The following is a 24,892-nucleotide window of genomic DNA, read 5'->3' on the forward strand; positions in this document are numbered from 1 at the left end:
TCATGAGTTGTGAGTAGTTAGATATGGTAGTTAGAAAAAGTAGGTATGTAGTTTTAGTATCTCCTTTAAATAGTATATTAATGTATTATAGCATAGTTATAATAAAGAAATCATTCAGCCTTCTGAACTGGAGTCAGACATCATCATTTCTTCCCACTGGGATCACCTGCATTTACAATAGCTGCCTGCTTCCAAGGAAGCTAGTGCTGTGCTCCACAGCTTGTATCCAAGGAACTAATCCAGAAGAAATGAGCAGATAAGGCAGGAAAAGCACACTCTACAGCAGCCACGTTTGGCCTTTCCATCCATCAGCTCCTTTTCAGTGCTACAATAAACATAACTCCACTTTCCACAGGCAGCCCTTGGAGCTGCTGTACAAACATGGACAAGTCAGGAAATGGGCTATACTGAATGTCAAGTTATGTTTTGTTTCATAATGAGGTTTATTTCCCTCTATTCTGTCAGGAATACATTTCTGCAGAAATTGAAATAAGTGTGTCTATTTGGGCTAATAGTCAGCAATTCTGGAATTCATTTCTAGTTCTGTTTCTGAACACTCAAGTGAGGAAAAGATGGCAAATCTGTCAAGATGATTTGCTGTAGATGTCATGTCTAGCTTGAGCACTGCAAGCTGTGCAAGGAGCAGAGAATGGGTTATACACTGCAGTTCTGATAATTAAAGCAATACAAGAAAATGGTCATTTTCCAAAAGTTATTCCCATGAGCCCACTGAGGAAAAGCAGAGTGGCACTAATGCAGTGTAGATGTATAGCCTTAGTTTGGTTTGTACATCAGCATCACGTGTTTGAAATTCTGGCATTATAACACATAGCATAAAGGAGGAGAAAGAATACAGATTACTTGCCTTTCCCATCTGTTGCTGAAGCCTCTTGCAAATGTCTTATTGACCTGAAAAATAAAAAATAAAGAACAGGTTAATGATAAATTTTACACTCTCTTTTCACAGTAGTCCTCTAGATCACTGACAAGTTTTGTTAGCTCTTTATGGCTGGAGTATGCTCATAATTAACTGTGCTTAGCACTGCACACACTTCACCCTCATGCCCCCAGCTCAGGCAGTCAGCTCAAGTACCTCTATTTCCCTGGGATTAAGAAAGCAGATTGCAAAAACCTACTTCAGCCTACAGAAGGCTTTGTGGGAGGGAGGGAGCAGAGTGAGAAACTGGGGCATTTTCCAGCATGATGCTTTCCACTTGTACAATTAAGCTGAGCTACTCTTCAAAGTACTGCCAAGCATTTGGCATCTTACTGCTCTTTTAAGTTCTTTTCATTTAAATAGTTGATTACAGCTTACATGTCTACATAGGCAACTTATGTAACAGAAACTACCCTGCAGGAATGTAAATTCAGGGGCCAAGTCTTAGTCACCTTGCTCACATGAGTCATCCCACCAGCTGCAGTGACACTATCCAGAGGAAAAAGAGGCAGGATTTTATGTCAAGGACTTCACTGCCAGTTTATGTTGGCACCATGGCAATGCAGGAACACTGGTTTCACACCATAAACAGTTCACATTTGTTCTTCAGATACAATTCCTTTATGGAAATAAGTTTTGTACCAACACCTCCCTAGGCTGGATATGCAGATCCCAGCATCAGGTAGCAAGAACTGTGACTGCAGAAGTCACCTTTCTCATAGGAGATTGAGTCCCTCTGCAATTGAAGTTAATATCCCTCAGCTTTTATTTACCATTGCCAAATGCTCCTCAACCTCAGAGCTGAAGCATTCTGACTGGAGCAAGGGGAAGGACACGTGGGTAGTGCAAATTTCTTGGAAGACATCTCCCAGCCTTGGCAGAAGGCCACCAGGAGTGTGCAGGGGAAGAGAAGGCCAGTTGAAACCCACCTTCACAAGTCAAACTGAGGCTTATTTCCATCTACTGAGCTACACCTCTCTGAAACACTCAAGAGTTACACTCTAGAGTGATGACATGCTACCAGACATTTATATAATCTGCATTTCGGGAAAAAAAAATAAATAATGGAGATACTGGAGAAAAAGAGGAATATTCTGTGCTTACTAACCAAGGAGCCAGAAGCTCCTTGAAATCCTCCTTTAAACCCAGCTGTTTATCCAATTAAGACAAAATGCATTTAGAAGATAAATGTTCTGGCTAACTGGCAAGCAGCAACAATAGTGTTTATCTGAATTATCTGTGTTTTGGTTGAGTTTTATATAACCAACATTATTCCCTGCCAAGTAGAGTGGAAGGAAGGGCGGGGAAATGCTCCCTGTGGGATTATTTCTTATAAACATTCAAATAAACATGCAGCTCCTCTGCTTGAAGGCAGCCCTGATCTTAGACAACAGTACTGTTTTGAAATTTAGCAGTCAAGTATCTAATCTCAGTGAAGTCAAATCCCATTTTTCAACTTAAGAGAGTCAACACTTCTGCAAAATTCCAAGTCTCAAAAGCACCTACAGTTTGCACAGCATTGGCCACATTTAAACAGCCACCCACCTTCCCTTATCCCCACTCTAACACCCCCAAAACAAGCATCTTCCACAGCACTAGACTGAAATGTTAATGCTGATGAGGTCTGTAGAAGTTAACAGAATGCTTGACTGCACAGGACCACAGAGCTCTTTTGCTTTGGCAGAGCTGTTGATGCCCATTAGTTCACATGTTTTACAAATCCAGCAACTCACCATACCACTGGGAACAGGATGGCTCCACAGCACAGCAAGTCCACCAGGAAAAGGATTTCTTTCCACAGTCCATACTCAGTTGTCCCCTCCTCTGTTGACTCTATGATAATGTAGGCCACGTTTGCCAGTACCTACACAACAAGACATGGCTGTGGTTTAGAAACTGTCCAAGGAGCCTCTACAGGTGGGCTGCCAATTCAGCAAAAGCCCAGCCAGTAACATCAGTAATTTTTTTTACAGCTTTACATTCAAAAGTTGCATGTTCAGTAGCATCTTCATAAGATTTACAGAAATAAAACTGATGGGAACTCATTCCTGTTGACATTCAGAAAGCAGTTCTTTTGTTATATATTGTGCTTAATCTACTGTATCAGTTGAGATAAAATGGAGCAAAATTTACTTATTGAAACACAGACACAGGACTGTGTGGTACATACAGCCAATAGTGAAAATATGTAATTCTAAATTACCAGATTGGTTAAATTCAGACTGGTCATTGACCATCTTTTGTACTCCACACTTGAGCTCTGTAAGAGCCTCAAACACTCATTATATATACTTCTGCTAAGGGCTTGCATCTGGAAAGGCAGAAAATCTCTTCTACATACAACAACAAACAAAGGTGCTGTTCTCTTATGTACTTCAGTTCCCCGAGTAGGAGACCAGCACTGAGCACTCTGAACCACTGGGAATGTTTCCCTCAGACCCAACAGACCTACAAGTCTTGTTTTTCCCATTTTTTATTTCATTAAGATATTCAGCAAGCATTTCAGCAGTGACAACTTTAATTCAATTCCTCTACTTACTCAGCACTGTTTTCCAGCCCAAGTTTTGTCTCACTCCTTACAGCCAGTTTTCATTTGCTGAACCTGTTTGATCACTATTATCTCAGATTCAATATGGGAGAAACTGGGAGAACTACAATAACTTCTGGACTAGGAAACAGCCAACAGGCCCATACAAACAAGAACTACATGGCTCTGTATGAAGCTTTCACAGCCTTTTCCAGTTTGCACAAGCAGCTCTCCCACAGACAGGAAGTATCAGCACAGCTCAGTCCTCACCTGAAGTGGGATGACAATCATGAAAATTTTTTTGTCTTTATCTGACAGGATGTGTTTAATGAAAGCCCAGCCTGTACCAATGAGGGCAATAGTGATGAACAGAAGAGCTCCCTTCAGTCTGGAAGAGAAACAGACACTGCAGTGAGAGACTATTTTATTTTATCACACTTCCTCTTCTGCCCAGGTTTCTCCCACTGCCAATAAAGCCACAAACCCAAACAAATGCTTCCCTATCCATAATTTTGGCAAGCACTTATCCATCCCACAATAGTGAAGCAGATGTACTTGCTACAACTCTGTATCACAGAGCAATATCAGGCTTCATTCAGAATATATGCAATCTTTTCCTGGGGGAGTCATCCATTCACCATTGTGAACGGCAGCAAATACTGACAGCTGTATCCAATTACCATTCACACCAGGAGCAAATTGGATACTTGAATATTAGTGTGAACAAAGAAAAGTAAAGCATTTGTTATCCTGTTACTCCTCCACCCACAGAAGTGCCAATTCTCTGCAGCTGCCCTCTGTGAGTTTTCCCTTTCACACAGGGCTGATTGCTGAGTCTTTGGTACTGTGGTCTGCATGAGAACAAAGATTTCCCACTCTGTACAGGAGGGAGACAGCCCCAGTGGCAATTTGAATCTATCATATCAATCTTCTGACATACTTACAGGTGAGTGATGTAATAAACAACAGCCCAACCCTCGATGGGAAATCCCTGAGAAGAGATGTAGTGATAGTCGATCTGGAAGCAGAAAATACAGCACTTTACAAATTGCTTTTTGACACTCCCCCTCTAAAACAGGTCTGCTCCACATCCACTGCCAGTTTCACTTTCTAGTCAGTGTGTACAAACCCAGCTCTGTCACATTCAGAGAGCACTTCCTCCCAACACATTCTACTTTTGTTTAGCAACAATGAGATCATTTCCATTTGCTCTATTTCCTAAGTGCTAGTGGATGTTTCTTGTACAATCTACATCCTTCCCACACAACTCCCCTGCTTAACTACAGTGAAACAACTGCAGTTGGAACCTATTTTTTCATTCATTTCTTCAGGTTCAGTTGCTTTAGGTGCTTGCTAGTTTCATTTTCACTGGAAGCCAGATTCACATCATTAAACTCCAAAAATATTTGTAGCAGGTATAACACCATGGGCATGAAGGTGAAGATCATGCCTGGCACAAACACTGAAGGATCAAATGCTTGCCATTACCTTTGTTCATGAGATATTTCCAGTGGAAAGTCAATACAATTCAACAGAGACATTATCTATGGAAAGTCTCAGAGCTGATAAGGTGAGGCCTATCACCATACACTGTAATACTTCCTTGCCTTTGAATTTTACAAACAAGGTTTTCATTTAATATTTACTGTAAGTCCTGGAGCTGAAGCAGCAGCACAGTCCAAGCTTTCAGACCCACTGCAGATGGCCAAAACATTAAAATTTGTGGAATTCATTCAACCCCCAACCCTTGCTGCTTCAACATTTCAGGTCATGATCTCAACTGTATTTAAAGTCAGAATTTGCTGATGAAAACAAACACTTCCACCAAAAAGCTGCAGTTCAGTTCTAATGTTTCAGTATTAAGACCAGTTCTCCCTCCCTCTAAAGCAGATTTCCCTAACAGCATGTCCTGGATTCCATGGTTCTACTTCCTAGCTGAACAACTTCAGGCAGAGATGTTGTACGCACCGCGTGGAAGACTAAGGACAATGATTTGGTGAAAGGAAGGGCTGCCATGAGCCAGTGGATCTTAAAGACATCATTTCTGGGAAGAAAAAAAAAAGAAGGAAGAGCATTACTTAAAAGCCAGAATCAAAAATTTCAGTTTCTAAGGATATTTCTTTAAAACCTATACGTGTCAGGCAGTTGCTTCTAGGCCGAGCTGACCATCAGTGTAAAAATATTCCCCTTAATGCTGCAGTCCAAGTTTCTGCCACATCCTAAGCAATATTTCAACTTCATGTTCTAAACCCCTGATTTTTACTGCTTGGGATAATTGAAATTATTAAGCTATATATATATATATATACACAGGATATTCTTATTAGTTAACTGTTAGAAAATTTGCTAAACATAATTCAAACCACAATCAAGATATTTATGGCTCTCTACTGCCATAAGTTGCAATTTCCCAAATGAAAAAAAGTGATGTATTTTTTTTCATTATTTTCCAAGTCATCCCCTTTTGACATCAGCTATAGGAATTTCCTGTCTATTTTTTTCCACAATATGTACACTACCTGCAGAACTTTCCCAATAAGATTTGGGAACTTTAAAATGAAAGTCTGCAACAACAATATTGACTGAAGCAGTTTTCAAATATAAACTATGTGTATTAAGCATACAAATCGGAGCCAGATTTGGACTTTTACGTGATCAAATCTGACTGTGAATTAGGCATTACAAGAAGAGGAATGAAAAATAAAAACCAAACAAGGTAGGCCCCTACTTGTCACAGACACTGAACTCACCTGCGTTTACGAAGTATGTGGATCCATACAGTCCCAGACAGGAAAAAGAAGAGAGCCATGGAAATGTAAAGTTTTGGCAGTGGGATTTCACCTGCTGAGAGGTAGCTTTCAGGATTCTTTTCCGTAATATCTATCTGAATATTAAACGTGTGTTACGTGTGCAGTTGGAAAAAAAATCATTTTGTCAAAGAACTGAGTTAACAATTACATTTCGCAATCAAATTCACTCATTTAACGTGAGCTTTTCTGAAGTAGTGACTTATGAGTCTCAGAGAAAAAAACTAAAACCTACTCTACATCCTCAAGATTCTCAAAACATTTTGCAAAACTATTCCCACAGGAATAATCCCATTGGAAAACAATGCTTCAGTTATGCAACACAATTCAGAAAGGTAATTTTCCCAAAGAATAGCTGTTCTCTCTAGCAAACGTCACAAGTTGCCCACCTTTGATTCAGAAACATTATCTACAATGGGCTGCCACCCTGTTTTCCTGGGACTGAGAAAACAGAAGCATTATTTAGCATTCTATTTATACCCCTAAGTGGCTTAGTCATATGTGCTAGGACTTCAATAAAATCATGCATCGAGTCTGGTTTGAAGTACTGAAGCTGCCCTGCATCTCTAAGTACACTCCAGCAGATCAATCATCCCCATTTTGTTCTCCTTCCAATTTCTTCAGTGGGTCAAAGTGACCCACACAGTAATTCAAGAAAGATGGTCTTGTAAACCTCTGTGTTCAGAAGCAGCTCTGAAGTAGTCTGAGTCAAGTTATGGCTGCTAAGTTTTATCACCTCCATGTTCCCTTGCAGTAGCATTAACATAAACGTGTAAAAAGCTGCTCAGGGATTGATGTGGCTGAGGTATCTCAATCAGTGAGAGGATTCATACCAGACCAGCTCATTATACACCAGCATGAGCACAGAAAGGGAAAAAAGGGAAAGCCCAAGCTCTGATAACGACCAAAACCACATAGGATCAAACCCTTGTACATCAAAAGAGATGAGGCATTTGCTAGAACATATTGCCTTTAGGATGTGTATCTAACACCATAAAAACACATCTTTAATTAGGCCAGAAAAAGCAAAAACACTGAATTCAAATACGAACAATTTACATTGCAGCAACAGCCTTAATATCTGCAATCATGTAAAGAGAAAATTGACTTTTGAGTGCAACAAAACACAAGCAGCTGTTGTAGCTCCCATCTCGTTACAGCATCAGGTCACAACTGTGTAGACTGAACCCAGCCCACACTCAGCCTTCAGATTTTCAGGCATTTCTGCAAAAACAGTATTTTAACTATTTTTACAGTAGTCACTTCTTTCAGAAATGCCACTGCAGAGACTGGCACACAACTCTGAATCACTTCCCACCCCATATGTGCACTCATGTGCAGCGTGTGCTTGGTTACAAGCTGGAGCTGGAAGGTGGATGCTGCAGTCTAAGCTAACAAGTTAATTATCCTTTAGAAGCCATACTCACATCAAGACTAAACAGCAGCTGATCATTAGCTGGCCCTTTCTTGCCAACACACTTATGGAAATACAGGCTGTAGAGACCTTCTTGTTTATCCGAGCTGATGTTAAAAAAGAACTGAAAATAAGGAATAGAGAAGTCAGCATTCTTCTCATTCACAACAGGGTTGCCCTGGTAGGAAGTCATCTCTACTGAAGCATGAAACAAGTCAGTCATTTGAGGTCAGTTGGTTCCCTTCAGCAAACAGACTGCTCTGAGGATAGCAGCACATGTGGAAATTTCAACAGAACTCCAGATGCAAAATCATTGCACCTATCCAGGATTATGCATTCTGGTAATCTAAGCATGTTAAGTGTCAGTGCTTAACTCTGTTCACCACAGAGAAAAGATAACCACAAGTATCATATATTTGACATGGCAAAGCATAAAATTTTTATTATACTTGCCCTGCAGCTTTTCTGTTCCTCCCCCAACTATGCAAATTGTGATAGCTCTGGAAATGAGATCTGTGTCAGATAACAGAATTTCAAATGTGTTTGTAGTAACAAACCATCACAAGTGAACCAGGGTGCTCAAACAAAGCATTAATCTGGCTTCATACAGAGGATCTTCCCCTTGAGTCATCAGTCAGGTCACAGCTATTTGTTATCAGCAATCTGCACCACTATCACAGTAAACTTTAATATGCTGAGGCTCACAGACTATGATATTTAGAACAGCATCACAACAAAGCAAATTTAAAAGCAGCTCCCACAACTTACAAAGAAAGATTTCCATCATTGATGCTTAGCTCAGTAAATTTTCAGGCAAACTCCTGCTATCAGAGAGACATCTATATCCTAGACTTTCACTTTTCCAAAGTAGGACAGTGAAGGAACTGAGTTTAGACACTGGCAGACATCCTACCTGAAATGAGTAAGTTCCTTCGTCACTGCGTACAGGATGTTCTTGTTCTACCATGCTCTGGGGAAAGGAAAAGAGACCTTTAGATTTCCTTAAGCAGGTAGCTAAAACATTTAGCTACATCAACCAGACAATCAAATTTGCATTCTGTATATTTACAGTGGAGGCTGAAAGCAACAGCAAATCTCTCCACTTTCCTGCTATGATTATGCTGGAATACCCCCCCAGGTCTTTTGTGAAAGAGAACTCCAGATAGTTTCTTACCTGGGAGGATGTTGTACTTCGTTTGGACTTCTTATCTAGAGATAAAAGTGTTAATGGTACATTTAGTGTTTGCATTTAGACATCCTCAGAAACCACGTTGTCAGTACCTTAACTCACATCTTCCTACACTTGTCTGCGTGGCAGTTTCCCAGCTAATCATTAACAGAGATGCTTTCCCAGACTCTCCTTACTCTCAGAGGACTCTTCCCACAGCCAGCATTCATTCTGAATGCATCCTCAAAAGCCAGAATGATTCTTTATTCTTACACCCTCTAAAAAAAGTCTACCCCAGAAATCTTTTCAACCTCTCTGGTGAGAGTGACCAGAGGCAGGTGACCTAAACCAGATGCAACCTACAGCTCTGACTTTTTATGTTAGGACTGAGTACTGTTAATCTCACCAACAAATCTCAATCTGAGCATTAATACATAGCCTGACAAGCATATGGAAATCCTAATTAACCACGAGGAAGGAATAAATTCACAGCTTTCCACTAAGCTCCCAGTAAAAATACAAACAAAACACAAAAGCACAGGTGACCTGCCAGGTCAGCATTTCCTCTGGACTTGAGGTGACAGGAGCCTTCGGTAGAGCAGCATGTCAAGTTCACAGTTTGACTCTACTCCTATAAGAAGCTTTTCAAACATTAAGTCATCCCTTTCTACCAGGAAGCAAATGTTCAAGACTTGAGCTTTGCTTCTGGCTCCCACACCTCAGTGCACTGTCCACAATCATGTTACACTTTTTACACCAGAGAAAGCAAAACTATAGCTGTCAGATCCATTCTCTCCAGTGCCATCCACTCTTGGTTCTTGACTTGTCACAACAGCTGTCCAAGCTTTTGAATGGTATCAAAGCTTGTGAACGTGACAGGCCAAGACAGACTCAGACTACTCCAGATCAGACTGCTCAGCAGTCTGAAGTCTAAACTCTGCCAGGAAGGGATAACATGAGCTAATCCCATTAGAGCTGAGATTATAAAATTATTTTGTCTGCTGGTCTGGAAGTCAGACAAAGGTTTGTGCCCCCTAGAAAGATTACTGGTACAGTTACTCCTCCCTCCTCATAGTTTCTAAGTGATAGGAGTTAAACTCTTTAGACAGATACAAACTCATACAAATATTGGCTGCAAAGGACTTGTGAAGACAAATCCAACTTCTGACTCAAAGCACACCTGGTGTCAAGTGTATCATGTTGGCCCTGGTTTTACTTTGTCAAGCATTTAAAACCACAAAATATGGAGACTGGAATGCACAAATGATCTGCTACAATACTGGAATACCTATTTAGGAAAGGTATCTTATTTATTTTACTTACTTTCTGTCTTAACATCCCATCTGAGACATCCAAGACTTAATAAAGGGAAACAGACATTGTGTGCCACTACTAAAAATTGCTTGACATCATTGTCCTCCCAATTATTTTTTGGTGGCCATAAAATTCCCCCTTAAACCTTCTTTTTGCCAGACAAAAGACAACCAAGTTCTTAACCCCTCCTCAGAGGCACTGAAGGTCTCCAACATTCATTGTCCCTCTGATGGATCAACAGGACTGGTGAACACAAATCACTGAGCAGGACTCCAGCCCCACAGGCAGCTCTGTGCACAGGTTTACACAGGATGTACATTAAGTTCTTGACCCAGGGGACCCCAGAATGTGACCACAACTCAGTGCTGGATGCACAGCAATGAGAGCACACACAGGTCAGGTTTAGCTGGCTTACCTTTGTCACCTGCATTTTCATTGGTCTTTGGAGGATTTTTGTCAGAATCACTGCTCAGTTCAGATGTTTTTAGCAGCTTGGTATTTAAGGCAGTACCATTTTCCTCAGATACAAATAAAATTTTAGGTAACAAAGAAGCAGCTTCTGAAGAGAACCGTACTTTCACACTAAAGAAACAAAGAGGTTTTATTACAAAATGAAAACAAACCAACATTTTTAAAGAGACAATCTGTCACAGCCATATATCCAATAAAGGAAAATCAACTTGTCTTGACTTGTTTTTTATACTACAAAGAACAGGCAAGAACCAGATCATGACTCACAGCAGAACTGATCAGTGTGGGAAAAGTCACACTCTACCTCTACATGAAATACTAGAGTAGATGAAGAAAATTAAGTTTCTTCAGCTTTGGTAAGCAGAGTCTCACTAGAAACTATGTTACCACACATGAGCTCTGGCAAAAGAAAGCAATGCAGACTTGAAGGTACTTCCATAATAAAAGGTAATTCAAGACAAACAATAAATTTGCATATTGAGTGCAAAAGTGACCCAAGACATCAAAGCTCATTAATCTCATTCAGCACAATTAAGGTAGAATGGTTTTGCCTGCTGTCCCTTTACCCCTCCAATGGGCAGGAAGAATTCTTGGACCATTTTATACTGCAGATGTTTTACTTTTACACTCATCTCCTCTCAACTGTCATGTAACCCCTTAAAAAAAAAAACAAAAAACCTACATGCACAGAAGCATTCCGAGCCCCTAAAAAAAAAATCTCAAGTGTGACATTATCTTCAACTGAAGAAGTAACTTTAGAATGTCTTGTACACTCTTTACTCACACTTTCTTTTGGATCTCCAGGAGTAAGATTACAACAGAGACATCTGGCTCTGGAGTCTTCTTCAAGATACAATAATCCACTTCTTCATCCTGGTAACATGAACAGAACATCCCTGAAGTGCCCTCTGGACATGTTCCCCTCCAGGTTACCATTCTTAGTCCAGCAAGTCATAAATCCATCCTGCCTTATGTCTAAAGTACCCCCATCTTTTTTTTTTTTTTTTTTTTTTTTTTTTCTTCCAGCCATTCCCAGAGTTAGGTAGACTATGAAATGTCCCATCTTAGAAAAGCAAGCTCCCTTCCCTTACTCTTACCAGGTAAGTGGAGAAACCATCATTCCTTGTTCGATCCAAGCTGAATCCCACCTATGAGACAATTGAGAAGAATCTGTCAAATTGAAGCCAAACCACTACTGAAAGAGTCAAAAACACTGCTTTCAAATGTAAGTTAACTTGTTTAAAGGTGGAATTCAGGTATTTTCTCATCATCAAATTAAGCAGAAAAATACATTCAAATGTTACAGACAGGTCCATATCCACCAAGAAAAAAAATATCATGATTCAAACCCAAACTAAATCTGGAGTACCTTCTGTCTCTGAACATTTTAACTTATTTCAGTATTATTCCACATGTTGTTGCTTGACAAAAACATTTAATACTTTATAACAATGAAGAGGTGAAACTGTGCAGCAGAGTAAGAACTCAGGTCTGTTATCTAATCCAGTATTTCAGTCTCTCTATTAAAACCCCTAATATAATGTGCTATATAACATGTAATATTAGAGTTCTGTTAAAAATCAGACTGTCAGTGTTCTGGAAAGCTACTGACACAATGATCACAAGCTGACTTGCAATGCAACACGACACACTGTGAAAAAACTTATCAGAGCACTGTCAGGAAATTGATGTTCAATATAAGTTATAGATGTGTGCACCGAGTTCAGCAGAGGATCCCATAAGTTAAAGGTTCATCCTTACAGCAGAATGGAGAGAGAGTGCTCAGGGATAAATCTCAATACACAGATCCTCATAATTGGCTCATGCTGGGAAGCAAAGCCAACAGCATCACAAGTTTGAATTTGACACCTCAGACAAGTGGAGGGCAATTTTACAGGAGGTTCATAGGAAGGAACTCACTGATAAAGTCTTCAAGTCATCAGGGCTCGGTTCTGGCTTCAGGGAAAGGTTGCTGACATTCACTCTCATGAAACCATCCTTGAAGAAGCCAAAGGTATTCAGGTGCACTTTCTGCCTCACATCATCCTGATAGAAAGGAAAGCAAGTTTACAAACACATGCAGAGTCATCTGCTGCAGCAAAGGGGAAGCAGGGTGAGTGACTGACACTCAAATATTCATGCAAAATATCTATTTATGCAAACAGCAAATTTCTTTAGGATACCTTCAGATGTAACCAACTATTTCACTGGAATGGACCAACTTTTCCAATAACCTGAACAGCAAGAACTTTAAACAGACATGTTTCTGTTTACTGACTGGCCATGCTACTGGGAAATATGCAAGCAAAATTCTGGAAGAATTGAAACATCCGGCATCACTGACTAAAAAGCATACAGCAAAATCCCCCAAAGTGACTGCAGACACACCAAGAGAGCTGTTTGTTTGAATGGTGGCTACTGGCATTGCCACAGACTGCAGAGGAAATAGACTTTGGGGAATCTTACCTAACCGAGAGCTGGGCTTTGGCCAAGTGTTTAGCAAGTGCACTGTCACCACCTCAGATCATCTGTGTTAGGCAGGGTCAGGGTTTGGACAGGCAAACATTAATACACTGAAAACTATGCGTGAAAATAAAATTTTATATATAGTCCCACACCTCCAAAGGATTTTTGGCATAAAATAAATAAAAAATAAGAAGAGAACAAATACCAAAACCAGAATTACTTGGGTTAGTTTCTCTAGCAGGAAAAATTGAATTCCTTCCTCTACTCCCAGTTTAGCTGCAGGATAATTTCCTTCCTCTCAGTCTGACAAGGAAACCATACCAATTGATCTCGTCTCATGCCCAGCTCAGCTGATAAAGGTTCAAGTACAGTGAGCTTTAATTTTTTTTTTAAATAAGGAGGCCATGAAGGACTTCACATGAAAAGTAGCTGATGTCACACACAGCTGCCACATCAGATGACAAAAGGTCACATCCAACGTCTGCAGCTGGTCCCTCAAACCTACTGGGTCATTAATTGGAAGAAAAGCAGAAACAAGGCAGCAGAAATCAAAAAGCAAATTTAAAATTGAATTTAAAACATTTGACAAGTTGGCAATAAAAAAAAAAATTCAAAATATGTTTCTTCCTCCTTCTTCTTCTAGGAAAAGATAATCAGATTGCAGAATCCTCTAAAAAGAGAAGTCAGCTGCTAAAGGCACACTGTTCTGGAGACAGTCCTGGAAGACTGAGCTATGAACTGTACAAGAACAAAAAGTTCTTTCTCTCCCTCGACCCCAGTATTGATTTTGATGCCTCTGCACAAAACATTCCTGACTCATAAATATCCCTCACTGTAATAGCAGGACACCAATCCTGCCACAGCTAACCTGTAATCCAGCTGTAATAAGATCACCCTAATAGAATCAAGTTAACCTGGCAAATAACCAGATGGTTCCCTTGATGCTCAGAACAGGAAAAAAAAGTTCAGTGACACAGGGCTTCCAGCAGATGCTGCGTTTAACAGAGGATCAGAGCTCGGCTGTCTTTGGGTTCTAGGTCATGGAACGTGCTTCCAACAAGAGCCCACCTGGTTCCTCTAACACTGCACTCCATGTAACCTCCCAGCCAGTACAGAAAATTCATCCTGGCTCTTTGCAGGGCACATCAGATGTATTTAACCCCATCTGCACAGGGAAGAATTTGGGTGAATCTGAGGGGGACACGGTGCCATCCAGACCCAAGGTTTTGTACCTTGCAAATGTGACCAGAGGCAGCTGCTCGATTCAGAGCACTTTCAGAGCTCTTCAGTTCAGATGAAGTGATTTCCTCTGCTAATTTACTGATATGCTCCCCACCAGCAGCAGATAATTAATATACAACACACATCACTTTCCTCCCTGGCTTTATCTCAGCTTTGAATGCTTAGAGTTTACAGATTTAGTTCACAAATCCTTCAGCTTTACATGATCCCACACACACACACTGTCACCAGTTGCCACCAAGCAACAGCAAGAGCATCTATTGCTCCACATATTGGCAGCCTAAAGACATTGGCTTACTAATGGGGTTGAAAGAACCCTGCTTTTATTTATAATCACTCAATGACTGACTTCAGAAATATTTAAGTTTACAACAAAGGTGTGAACCCATACAAGTGAATACTTCAGCATCCAAGTTTTTAATATGAACATTAATTTAATTTACATAGGATGAATTTAAAATTAAGCCTGGCCTCCTGAGAAGAGATGATCTGGGACTCATCACTAACAAACACCAACACCCAAAGTTCTCAAGCTTGTTTCCATAAAAATCCTCCCCAGTTCTCCCACTCCTGTAGGATAAAAAGTGATCCTGCAATATTTGAATAAGGTTACAGGGAAGTAGAACCCATGATTCTGTAGCTCAGAATGTGCAGAAAAATATTCTCTACCATTTTACCCTAAACCTCATTGGGATCACATTGTCAGTGCAGTGAAAGTTCCACTAGAGAGTGCTGACCCTTACCTGGAAAGAATCTTATTACTTGTGTGAGACTAACAGGAAGGCTGCTTATAATTTGTGTAAGACTAAGTGAATTATTGTGAAAGGTATTTTCAACCTGAGCTATTGAAGTCTGAAACCTATCAACTTTAAAAGGCCACAGGTATTTACAAGCAACCACTGAAAACCAGCATCTTCTCTATAATTCCATGTCTGACAAAGGCCTTCTTTTTGGTCAAGAGAAACATTTCAACTACAGCTACTTCTGGAATCCTCTGAAAATTGTTTCTGTTGGTCTTCTATAACTTCTATAAGTTTTGTAGGGTTTATTTTGTAGAAGATAGGTTTTGTTAGTTGAGATGTTCTGGGATTTTTTACATACCTCATTAAACTTATGAAGCTGATAACAATTGCTACTAAGGAGGAACTTCCCTGGCAAGGTCAATCTAACAGTAAAATTCAAGCAAATAATTTCTCTACTGCAGAAAAAAACACCTATTTTGTACACTTTTATAAAGACAAAACATTATTTTTAGAACTGGAAGCTGCTCAGACTGTGGCTTGTTTTTCTGACAACAAAAAAGCTTCACATTGGCACAGTAATTACAAAGATACAAGAATGAAGCTATTCTGAATAAGGAATAGCAGCTTGTTTGAGGAAATTTAATATCAAACACTCCCACAAAACTGTGGCCTTTAGCTTGGCTCAGTGTCAATGCACACTTGCAAGCAAAGCAGGAGCCACTGGCAAGAACACCAGACAGGAGCTTTCATTGTGAAAGGACTCAGTTGTTGGAGCCTGATGTTTACATAAAGGCTGTAAAGCAAGGGATGAAGGAGGAAGGGAGAGACTGCTCTAACAATAAAGCTCAACTGCTCTGACAATAAAGCTGTTTATAAAGCAGGTGGGCAGAGGCATTAATTCACTGCGACTTTGCACAGCCCTTGGTCAATCAGTGCTGCAACTTGCACAAAACACCTGCAAACCAAACCCATACCCCACTCTGACTGGAAAAAAAAAAAAAACAAACAGGATTCAGTAATTGATCCAGGCAGTCCCTAATAGGGACTACAGGCCACGATGCTTGCTGCTGAGAACATTTACGTGAGGCAAGTTGGGAAGTCTTCTACCAAAGGACAAAGAATCACCCCAGGAGAAATCCTTCAGTGTTTGTCACAAATTTCTCAGAACAGTGATGCAACCAGCACAAGCCTCCTAACTGACTGCTTCAGGAAAAAGTTTATTTCTCCTGAAGTACAGCAATGTTCATGTGGCTGCACTTTAAACTACATAGTCTGGAGAATTTCCTGCAAGACATGAACACCTCCAGCAATCATTGTATCCCAAAGGCTGCAAAGTCCTGGATTCTCCCTAAACTCCTTCAACAGCACAGCAATGTGGGACCCAGTCATTTACCACTTTATTATCCCTTCCCTTCTTATACTGGCAGAATATTGCCTGTTGTTGACAACCGAAACAAAATTTAAATCCTGAAGACTGACGGAGCTTTCCAGGAGCTCTACAGAAGCGTTAAAAGGCATCACCTCAGTGCAGAGCTCCTCTGCCCCGCAGCAGGGCAGCGGCTCAGGCACAGCACAACAGGCAGAGCACAGCATCGCCCCGACCTGCAGCGCCGCCGTCAACAACCCTGAACAACGAGCTTCTCTCAGATATAATCACAGACTAACACATCCCCCCTCCAAAGCACACCCAGCAGTCTGTGCAACCGAAACAGAAAGCTGCCAGCATCAGTTTCCTCAGCCTCTACTGATGGCTTGGTTAGTGCAAAGCAGCTGCAGCCAAGCGCCCTTCGGAGCGAGCAGCACGCTGCAGAACACAGCGACAAGGAAACTCTACCAAAATCCACCTTCAGAAACCTCTCCCTCAGCTCACGTTCGGCCCTCTCGTAGCACATCGCCTTTAACAGAACGTGAAGCAGTTGCAGCCTCAAACGACTACAATTCTGCGGCCCCTTCACACGCTTTACCCGCGACTAAGAAACAGGCGGCCGGAAAAAGCGGGACGGGACTTCGGGGATGCGGGCAGAGGGAGCGGGAGGGTAACGGCAAAAGCAGAACAAGGCGGGGCCCGGGCGGGCTGAGGCGCAGGGGAAGAGCTCAGAGAGAACCGAAGAGAAAGAAGGTTCGGGGCACGCAGCAGAACGAAAATAAGAGACGTGGGGAGACCAATCCCGGCCCGCGGGAGGTGCGCGGGGCCGGGCCGGCCTCACCGCTCCCCTCAGGGCACCCGGGGGCCGAGCCAGCGGGGCCGGGGGCGGCGCAGACCTTACTTTGAGGGTGAGGTGGTGGACGCGGGCGCGGGCCGGGCCCGCGCGGAGCAGCAGCAGCAGCAGCAGCCCCAGCACGGCCCCAGCGCCGCGGGCCGCCATCTTTGTTCCAGCGTCAGCGTCCCCCGCGCGCCACTTCCGGGTCAGGCGAGTCACGTGTCGGGCGGGGCGCGTCACGTGACCGCGGTGGGCGGGGCCGGGTCCTGTCAGGGAGCCCTGGAGGGGTTGGGGATGGGGGAGCTCAGGGGGCGCCCGGGGCCGCGCCTTGCCCGGGCAGGGACACGTCCCGCTGCACCGGGGTGCCCCGAAACCCGTCCAACCCGGCCGCGAACGCTTCCCGGGGAGCAGCCTCACCTTCTCTGAGCGACCTGTGCCAGAGCCTCGCCACCCTCCCAGGGAAGAGTTTCCTCCCAATATTCAGCCTGAATTTTCCCTCTTTCAGTTTGAACCCGCTCCCCCTTGTCCTGTCACTTCACTTCCTGCAGAATAGTCCCTCTCCGGCTTCTGCAGGCCTTTCAGATCCTGGAAGGTGCTGTGAGGTCTCCACACAACCTTCTCCAGGCTGAGCATCCCCAGCTCCCTCAGCCTTTCCCCATGGGGAAGGCGCTTCCCGCCCTTTTCTCTCTCCCTGAGGCCCTTCTGGGCTCTGCCGGGCTGCTCCCCACGATGCCCCCCAGGCTGGATCAGGCCCTCAGTGAGAGCCGTGGCAGCAGCCAGGCCCTGTGGTGGGTGCTCAGCCCTGGGACCCCCTTGGCAGAGGGGTCCCCCCTTGGGTGGTGGGTCCCCCCATGGCCACGGGGCTCAGAGGGGGACACTGGCCAAAAGGAACCCCCTGAGCCTCCCTCAGACCAGCCTCTGTGAGGTGACACCAAAAAGGAAAAACCCAAAAAAGACCGAAGCTCTGCCTACCTCAGCCCTGCAGCATCGTCCGCAGGGAGATGTGGGATGGTTGTTTACAGGGAGGGGTGAAGTGGTTCTTTCCAGCTCAGCCGTGGATCTACCAGCAAGTTCCAGCTTCTTCCTGGGAGCTATGGCAACAGCAGACGTCTGAACATCAGGTAGTCCAAACAACAGGAAAATTGCTTTTCTATTTAAAGCCAGGGTTAAAGTATTGATTTTGAATATCGCCAGAAAAATATGTAACAAACAAAGGGATTTCTGCTGTTTTACAGGATTGGTTTTGCACCTATTTAAACTAGTAGTTGTAGTCACATTTACAAGTAAAACAAAAAGCAGATTGGGCCTGGTTTCCATGACTTGTTGCTCAAAATGAGAGTAACACAAGAAGCAAAGTGAACACAAATAGGGGCAATTAAAATGGCTTTTTGGTTGACACATTGCTAAAGAAAAAAAAAAAAAATTGAAAGACTATGCAATGGGAAGCTATCAACGACAATAAATCTAATTTTTCAGTGAGGAGCCTTGTGCTTTCAGCTCCCAAAACTCAGACATTCTGATTTTCCCTTTCAGTGTGTGGAGTAACAGCTGTACAAGTTCTGTTGTCTAGAGACAGATAAATAACTGGACTGGACCAGGCAAGTGAGGGCGAAAAGGGAGAGGAAAAATCAATGGCCTTGACCTTTATTTTATCAAGATTGTGTACTATGTCCCATCTTTATTTAGAGAGATGATTCAGATGTTCCTGCACATTTTTTCTCACAATTTCATTTCCCCCTTGTATATTCTTAGGTAAAAGAAACAAACAGAGAAATCTCACCAACAGCCAAAGAAACCTGGACTGGCACCAGGAAATATCTGGAAGCATGAAAAAAAAAAAAAAAAAAACAAACAAAAAACAAACAAACAAAAAAAAAACCCAAAACAAAAAAAAATATCTGTTTTTCTAGTAATGTTCTTTCTCTGGGCAGTACGTATGTGTGCCACTAGATGTCCTGGCAGCATCAGCCCTTGCACCACACGGAGCAACAACACAGATTGCAAACATCGGATAATTTATTCTAAAAAACTCCAGTTAGATATTTTCTTGGAGTTTGGCAGGGGGTGGGGAAGTTGCGGGGGCTTTTTTGGGGTTTTTATTTTGGGGTGTTTCTTAAGATTGTAATTATTATAATCCCTTTGCACGGACCACCTCGGAAACCTGGGGAGTTTTGACTCCTGAGAAACAGCTGCAGCACAGGCTGTCGTGCCGGTAACAAGTATCAGGAGCACTTGGACTGCTAGAGTGGTTAAGAAATTCCCCTGTAATTCTGAGATGTGGTTCACCTGCAAAGCCTTTTTTAGTCTGAGAATGCTTCCTTTGAGAGCTCCCTTCAGAACCTTCCATCAGAAGAATCATCCTTATCCTGAGGAAGATTTCTAGCAATGAGGGATTTTTATGCAACAGAATGGAAATTTTCTGAAGATCTTTATTTTTTTTTTTTAATATTTCTTTGCCATCTATTCGGATATTGTAGTACCTGTAAGTTCCCCAATTACCTATACAAAATTAACAAAAAGTAGAATTTATAGCATGTTTACTTTATTTGGCTATGCATTTTTCTAAGAATTTGTATGTTAAAATATGTCTGTACTTAAATTTACATCTCTATCAAGATACAAAGTGGCTTCTGACTGTCATTAATAAGCTGTAACAATAATTTTCATTGTGATATTGATTTGTTTCATTGTAACTTCCACACAAGATCACTTGGCTGTAAGGCTGCTGTTCCCAGTTGTTCTTAGGCTGGATATCTTTCTTTACTCCTTAATTGTAATTAAACACATAATTGGAACTCATCACAGAATTATTTTTTTAAGTGTATCATGAAGAATTATTGACATTGGATGGAAGGTATCTGCGGTGTCAGGAAGTCATGGTGGAGGAACAGTCTGCAGGTACAGCTCAGCACAGAATGAACCAGATTGCCATTTCATGGCACATTCATAACATACTTTGTGAGCCAGGGTGCAGGCATGGAGGGGGGAGGTGAGCACGATAACACAGACCCAGGGCAGCAGCCACTCAGGATCCGGGCCTACAGCCCCTGGGGAAAGAGAGAGGGGCAGCCCCAGGGGTCAGAGCTGGAGGCAGCCAAAATCGAGGTGAGCTGCTGACTTCACAGCAAGGAGACGGAGGCAAGGCTGAGTTGGGAAGTCCATCTGCAGGCTGGGTGATGGTAACCAAGGTCAGTCATGGGCTGATGATGGCTGGACAGGTCTACAGGGACAAAGCAAGGCTAAAGTGAGGTCAGATGTGAACTAGGCTCCATATCAACAGAATCTACAGCCTGAGCTGGAACTGGGACCCCCTAAAACACGGGGCAAAGCAACTGAGCTTTCTGGCCAGAGCTTAAATGCAGCCCCTGGATTCATGGGCAGAGGCCCCAGGTGAGGCTGGCCAGGGCCATTAGGGTTTATCAGGTGTTTATCAGGTTTTGATCAGGCCCCTCTGGGCCCTGATGGGGCATTAAAGAGCACCGCGTCCCCTGTTGTGTGTCTGAGTGATCCGAGTAGTGTTGTAACAGCAGAGAGGAAACAGCTGTGAGGATGATGGCCTCTAGGAAAGGTGTGTCCCCTTCCTTTCCTGGTGCTGTTTCGGTCTCAGTGTATGAGAGGTTACAAGCAACATCCATGTTCCTTATCTTGGACACGGATAATTTGGGTATAATTGTAAAATCAAAGGGAAGCAGCTGTAAGGGTGATAACTCTGGGGAAAGGTACGTCCTCTTCCTGCTATATCCTGGAAGCTGGAAGTGCTTGTCCATGCTCTGAGAGTTGTGATTTTTTTTTTTTTTTTTTTTTTTTTTTTTTGCTTTGCATAAGTAAACAAACACAGAGTAAAAAGGTTTAGATTGAACTGTAGTTTAGGGATTTATTGTATCTACTTTACATGGTTTCTCAATAATTTATCAGTGAATCTGGCTGTTTTCAAGGGGGGTTGGGGTTTTCTAAACAAAGTCCTGGCTTTCTAAAAATGGAATTGCTTCTAGTTTGGTTTTGGAGCTGAATCTGGGAGTGTTCTGAATCATAACAACAGGGGAGATTATCAGAGAATTTACAGGAATAGGCCCATATCTGGATAGCAGATCTGCGTGGTCTTGTTCTCAGCCTGGCTAAGGGAAAATTCCTACCCAGCTTCTGTTGCTCAGCTATGGATTGTGCAAACTCAGTGTAGAAGTGCTAGAAAATCTAACTTCTAAGTGTAATTTTGAGTTATTTTTTGAGACTGGAACCAACTGGGCTTTCCAGCATCAACTTTGGCATAAAGGGCTCTTAATGCTCCTGTCATTGCTAATTACATTATTAATTAGGGACCAGCCAAGCTGCAGGCCCTGTTGTTTGGGGCACTGCACAACTGAAAGTAATGTAAGTGGCAGTCCCTGCCTTGGAGAGTCTCAGGCTACACAATAAAAGCAGTCAAAAATAGGGGAAAATCCTGTTCTTGAAATATCTAGAACTTTTTGTTTTGTTTTTGTCTTGAGCCTCTGTCCACAGAAATTTTGATAACATGTAATAGTTTTTGGCATGGTTTATTCTAATGTACCATCAAAATACAAAACTTGTATTTCTGGCCTTTATCTCCCTGGAACTGGTGGAGCATTTCTATCTCTCAGTGTGGACAGGTTTCCCTGCCCATGCTGGTGTAACAGGTTTGCCCTGTTCCCCTCCCAGCTCTTTGTGCAAAAGGAAATTCCACACAAACTTAGCTCAGATGATACCAGTGCTGCTTTCTGTTTCTGTACATTCTTTTTCTGCAAGTATTTATTGGTTAAGCTCTCAAAAAGTGGTGATGGAGGAGTGCTGTCTGGTTTTGCAGTGTGTCCTGGGTGGATGTAGGGCTAAAGATGGTGGTCTGGGAGCCTGTGGAAGTACAGGCCCTTGGAAGACTGTGGTTGTGCTTCAGGCAGCAGGGCAGGCTTGGATATTCAAATATTTTGGCAGTAGAAGGAAGAACTATTCTAAAATGAGCTGAACAGGGTGTCTCTTAGTTGTTATGAAGCCAGCCCTTTAAAGTAATAACTTTTAATGATGAACAAAAGCACTGCCTGTTGTGTCTCTTCAAAGACAGCTGTGTGAGGAGCAGCACTCTCCTCTCATGTTCAAATCAATGGAACTTGGATAAAAATAAATGCAATTCTGTTATTAACATTTGTCTTCATTGTTCAAAATGTTGGAATTGCTTAATGTGTTTTTCTTCCTCATGTAGGGTAACAGCCAAGCATCAGTGGAAGAAGTGCATTAATCTAGGAGAGATAATGCTTGTTGTAGCAGCTGGTCAGTTTCTATCTTCTCACATCAAAAGCATCCCCGCCCTTTATGAGCAGAAGCCTTTTACCTCAGGTGAATTAATATGCTTCCCTTTTTTATCCCCCCCACAAAAATCTCTCATGAATAGATACAGTAATAAATATATTGGTCTAAAGCTCTTTTTACATTTGTTGTAGCTGAAAAGCAGAAATGCAAAATGGGATTAAGTGACACAGCTCAAATAAATGACAGAGGATGACAAAATAAATATTTTTCTGGCAAGGAAATGAGCCATTTTCTGCAAGGCCTGTGTAAGTGCTACAATAACCCACATTTATGCAAAGGCAGATAATTTGGTTATTTTCCTGCTTGCTTGCTGAGCATTTTGGTGACAGATGGTGGATTTAATATTCTTGGATCTGGGTTATTTTGGGGGTAAGGGATGTATATACTGCTTAGCTGAGTTAGAAGTCAGCCCTTGCAGTGAGTTCCCAGAATTAATTCAGCTGGAAAAGACCTGTGAGGTCATTGAGTCCAACCTGTGACCAATCCCCACCCTGTCAGTCAGACCATGGCATTGAGTGCCACACCCATTTTTTCTTGAACACCTCCAGGGATGGTGACTCCACCACCTCCCTGGGCAGCCCATGACAGTATTTAATCACCCTTTCTATGAAGAAATTCCTCCTGATGTCCAACCTGAACCACACATGACACAGTTTCAAGGGTTCTGGGTTCTAAAGCTCTGGGTTTTCTTCCTTTCTAGGGCCCTCTCCTCCTTTACAAATGACCAAAACAGGAACATTTGCTTCAAAACCAGCCTCACCTGGCTCGGGCAGAGGGTGATAAGAGGCAGAGAAGGGTACCTGAGGGTGGGTGGGGCTGGGATCACCACCTCTGTACTCAGCACAGGTGAGGCACCTCAAATACTGCATTCAGTTTTGGGTCCCTCACTTGAAAGAGGGCATTGAGGTCCTGGAGTGTATCCAGTGAAGGGACTTCTAAAACTTGTGTAAGTTTTAGAAAGCATAGAATCATACCATAGTTAGGGCTGGAAGGAACCTCTAAAGGCCATCCAGTCCAACCCCCTGCAGTAAGAAGGGACCTCTTCAACCTCTTCAAATTGCTCAGAGCCCTGTCCAGCCTGGCCTCGAATGTTTCCAGGGGTGGAGCATCCACCACTTCTCTGGGCAACCTGTACCAGTGCTGGTGATTCTGTGAGCAGGATGGGGAGAGCCTCCTCCCTACGTCTGACACTCATTCCTTAGCGACCCCTTCTTTCAATTGACCCCTGCTCCTCCACTGATGCCCATTCCCCAGTGACCCTCGTTACTCCATTGATGCCCATTCCCCAGTGATCTGCATTCCTCATTGATCCACTGCCTATTGACGCTGGTTCCTCACTGACCCCCGCTACTCCACTGACCCTGTTCCCCAGCCACTGCCGCTCCCCATTGATCCCTGCTCCCCAGCGATCCCCTCTCTCGCATTGCCGTCGTTCCCCACTGATCCCCCTTTTCCCCACTGATCCCCTTTTCCCCACCGTCCTGCTCCCCACTGATCCCCTTTCCCCACGGCCCCGCTCCCCACTGATCCCCCTTTTCCCCACCGATCCCCTTTCCTCATTGATCCCCACTCCCCACTGACCCCCCTTTGCCCTGCCGATCTCCTTTCCCCACGGCCCCGCTCCCCACTGATCCCCCTTTTTCCCCGCCGATCCCCACCGATCCCCCTTTTCCCCACTGATCCCCTTTCCCGACGGCCCCGCTCCCCACTGATCCCCCTTTTCCCCGCCGATCCCCACTGGTCCCCACTGATCCCCCTTTTCCCCATTGATCCCCTTACCCCACAGCCCCGCTCCCCACTGACCCCTCTTTTCCCCGCCGGTCCCCACTGATCCCCCTTTTCCCCGCGGCCCCGCTCCCCTCACGGCCGGGCCGCGCCTGCGCTCCGCCGGCGGGGCCGCCCCCCCCGCGCCAGCCGCGGCGGCTCCGCGCCTGCGCGGCCCGGAGCTGTCAGTCGCCCCCCCGCCCCGCGCCGCCCGGGCCATTTTGCGGCGCGATGAGGCGGGAGCGGCGGTGAGCAGCGCCCGTCCCGCCCGCTCCGCTCGCACCGCCGGGCACGGCCCTCCCGAGGGCGAGCAGACACAGTCAGGGGACAGCGGCACCCCCAGCGCTCCCCGCCCGCCCCTCAGCGCCGGCGGAGCCATGAGCTGGGGCACGGAGCTGTGGGTGAGTGCGGGCGCGGGGGGAGCGGGGCTGCGGGAGCCGCACCGGGGCATAACGGTCCGTGCCCCGGGCCGGTGCGGGGAGCCGGGTCCGCTCCGCGCCGGCACCTCGGCACAGCTCAGCC

The 24,892-nt window shown here is 43.8% G+C and overlaps 2 protein-coding genes and 1 long non-coding RNA gene across 11 annotated transcripts in view; 2 read left to right on the forward strand and 1 right to left on the reverse strand.

The window, feature by feature from the left end:
- The window catches only part of GPR107 (G protein-coupled receptor 107), a 37,143-nt gene extending 19,654 nt beyond the window's left edge, over window positions 1–17,489 (reverse strand). Inside the window, exons 1-14 of the mRNA XM_053996252.1 lie at window positions 17,357–17,489; window positions 12,559–12,684; window positions 11,736–11,786; window positions 11,423–11,511; window positions 10,583–10,749; window positions 8,860–8,894; window positions 8,599–8,655; window positions 7,699–7,809; window positions 6,215–6,348; window positions 5,433–5,508; window positions 4,409–4,482; window positions 3,735–3,852; window positions 2,671–2,801; window positions 866–909 (exon numbers count right to left, since the gene is read on the reverse strand). Of these exons, the coding sequence (XP_053852227.1) occupies window positions 866–909; window positions 2,671–2,801; window positions 3,735–3,852; window positions 4,409–4,482; window positions 5,433–5,508; window positions 6,215–6,348; window positions 7,699–7,809; window positions 8,599–8,655; window positions 8,860–8,894; window positions 10,583–10,749; window positions 11,423–11,511; window positions 11,736–11,786; window positions 12,559–12,684; window positions 17,357–17,455 (1,312 nt within the window). The 5' untranslated portion in view covers window positions 17,456–17,489. The remainder of the gene's footprint in view (window positions 1–865; window positions 910–2,670; window positions 2,802–3,734; window positions 3,853–4,408; window positions 4,483–5,432; window positions 5,509–6,214; window positions 6,349–7,698; window positions 7,810–8,598; window positions 8,656–8,859; window positions 8,895–10,582; window positions 10,750–11,422; window positions 11,512–11,735; window positions 11,787–12,558; window positions 12,685–17,356) is intronic.
- A 1,650-nt stretch (window positions 17,490–19,139) lies between these two features.
- Window positions 19,140–22,816, forward strand: LOC128817851 (uncharacterized). Its single transcript, XR_008440317.1, has 3 exons — window positions 19,140–19,772; window positions 22,500–22,633; window positions 22,738–22,816. It is a non-coding gene; the product is annotated as an uncharacterized LOC128817851 (long non-coding RNA).
- A 1,764-nt stretch (window positions 22,817–24,580) lies between these two features.
- Window positions 24,581–24,892, forward strand: part of FNBP1 (formin binding protein 1) — an 89,695-nt gene continuing 89,383 nt past the window's right edge. For all 9 annotated transcript variants that reach the window (XM_053996369.1, XM_053996370.1, XM_053996378.1 and 6 more), the window contains exon 1: window positions 24,581–24,771. In XM_053996369.1, the coding sequence (XP_053852344.1) occupies window positions 24,748–24,771 (24 nt within the window). In that variant the 5' untranslated portion in view covers window positions 24,581–24,747. The remainder of the gene's footprint in view (window positions 24,772–24,892) is intronic.

Source organism: Vidua macroura, chromosome 21 (assembly GCF_024509145.1).
Source record: "Vidua macroura isolate BioBank_ID:100142 chromosome 21, ASM2450914v1, whole genome shotgun sequence".
NCBI classification, from domain to species: Eukaryota; Metazoa; Chordata; class Aves; order Passeriformes; family Viduidae; genus Vidua; species Vidua macroura.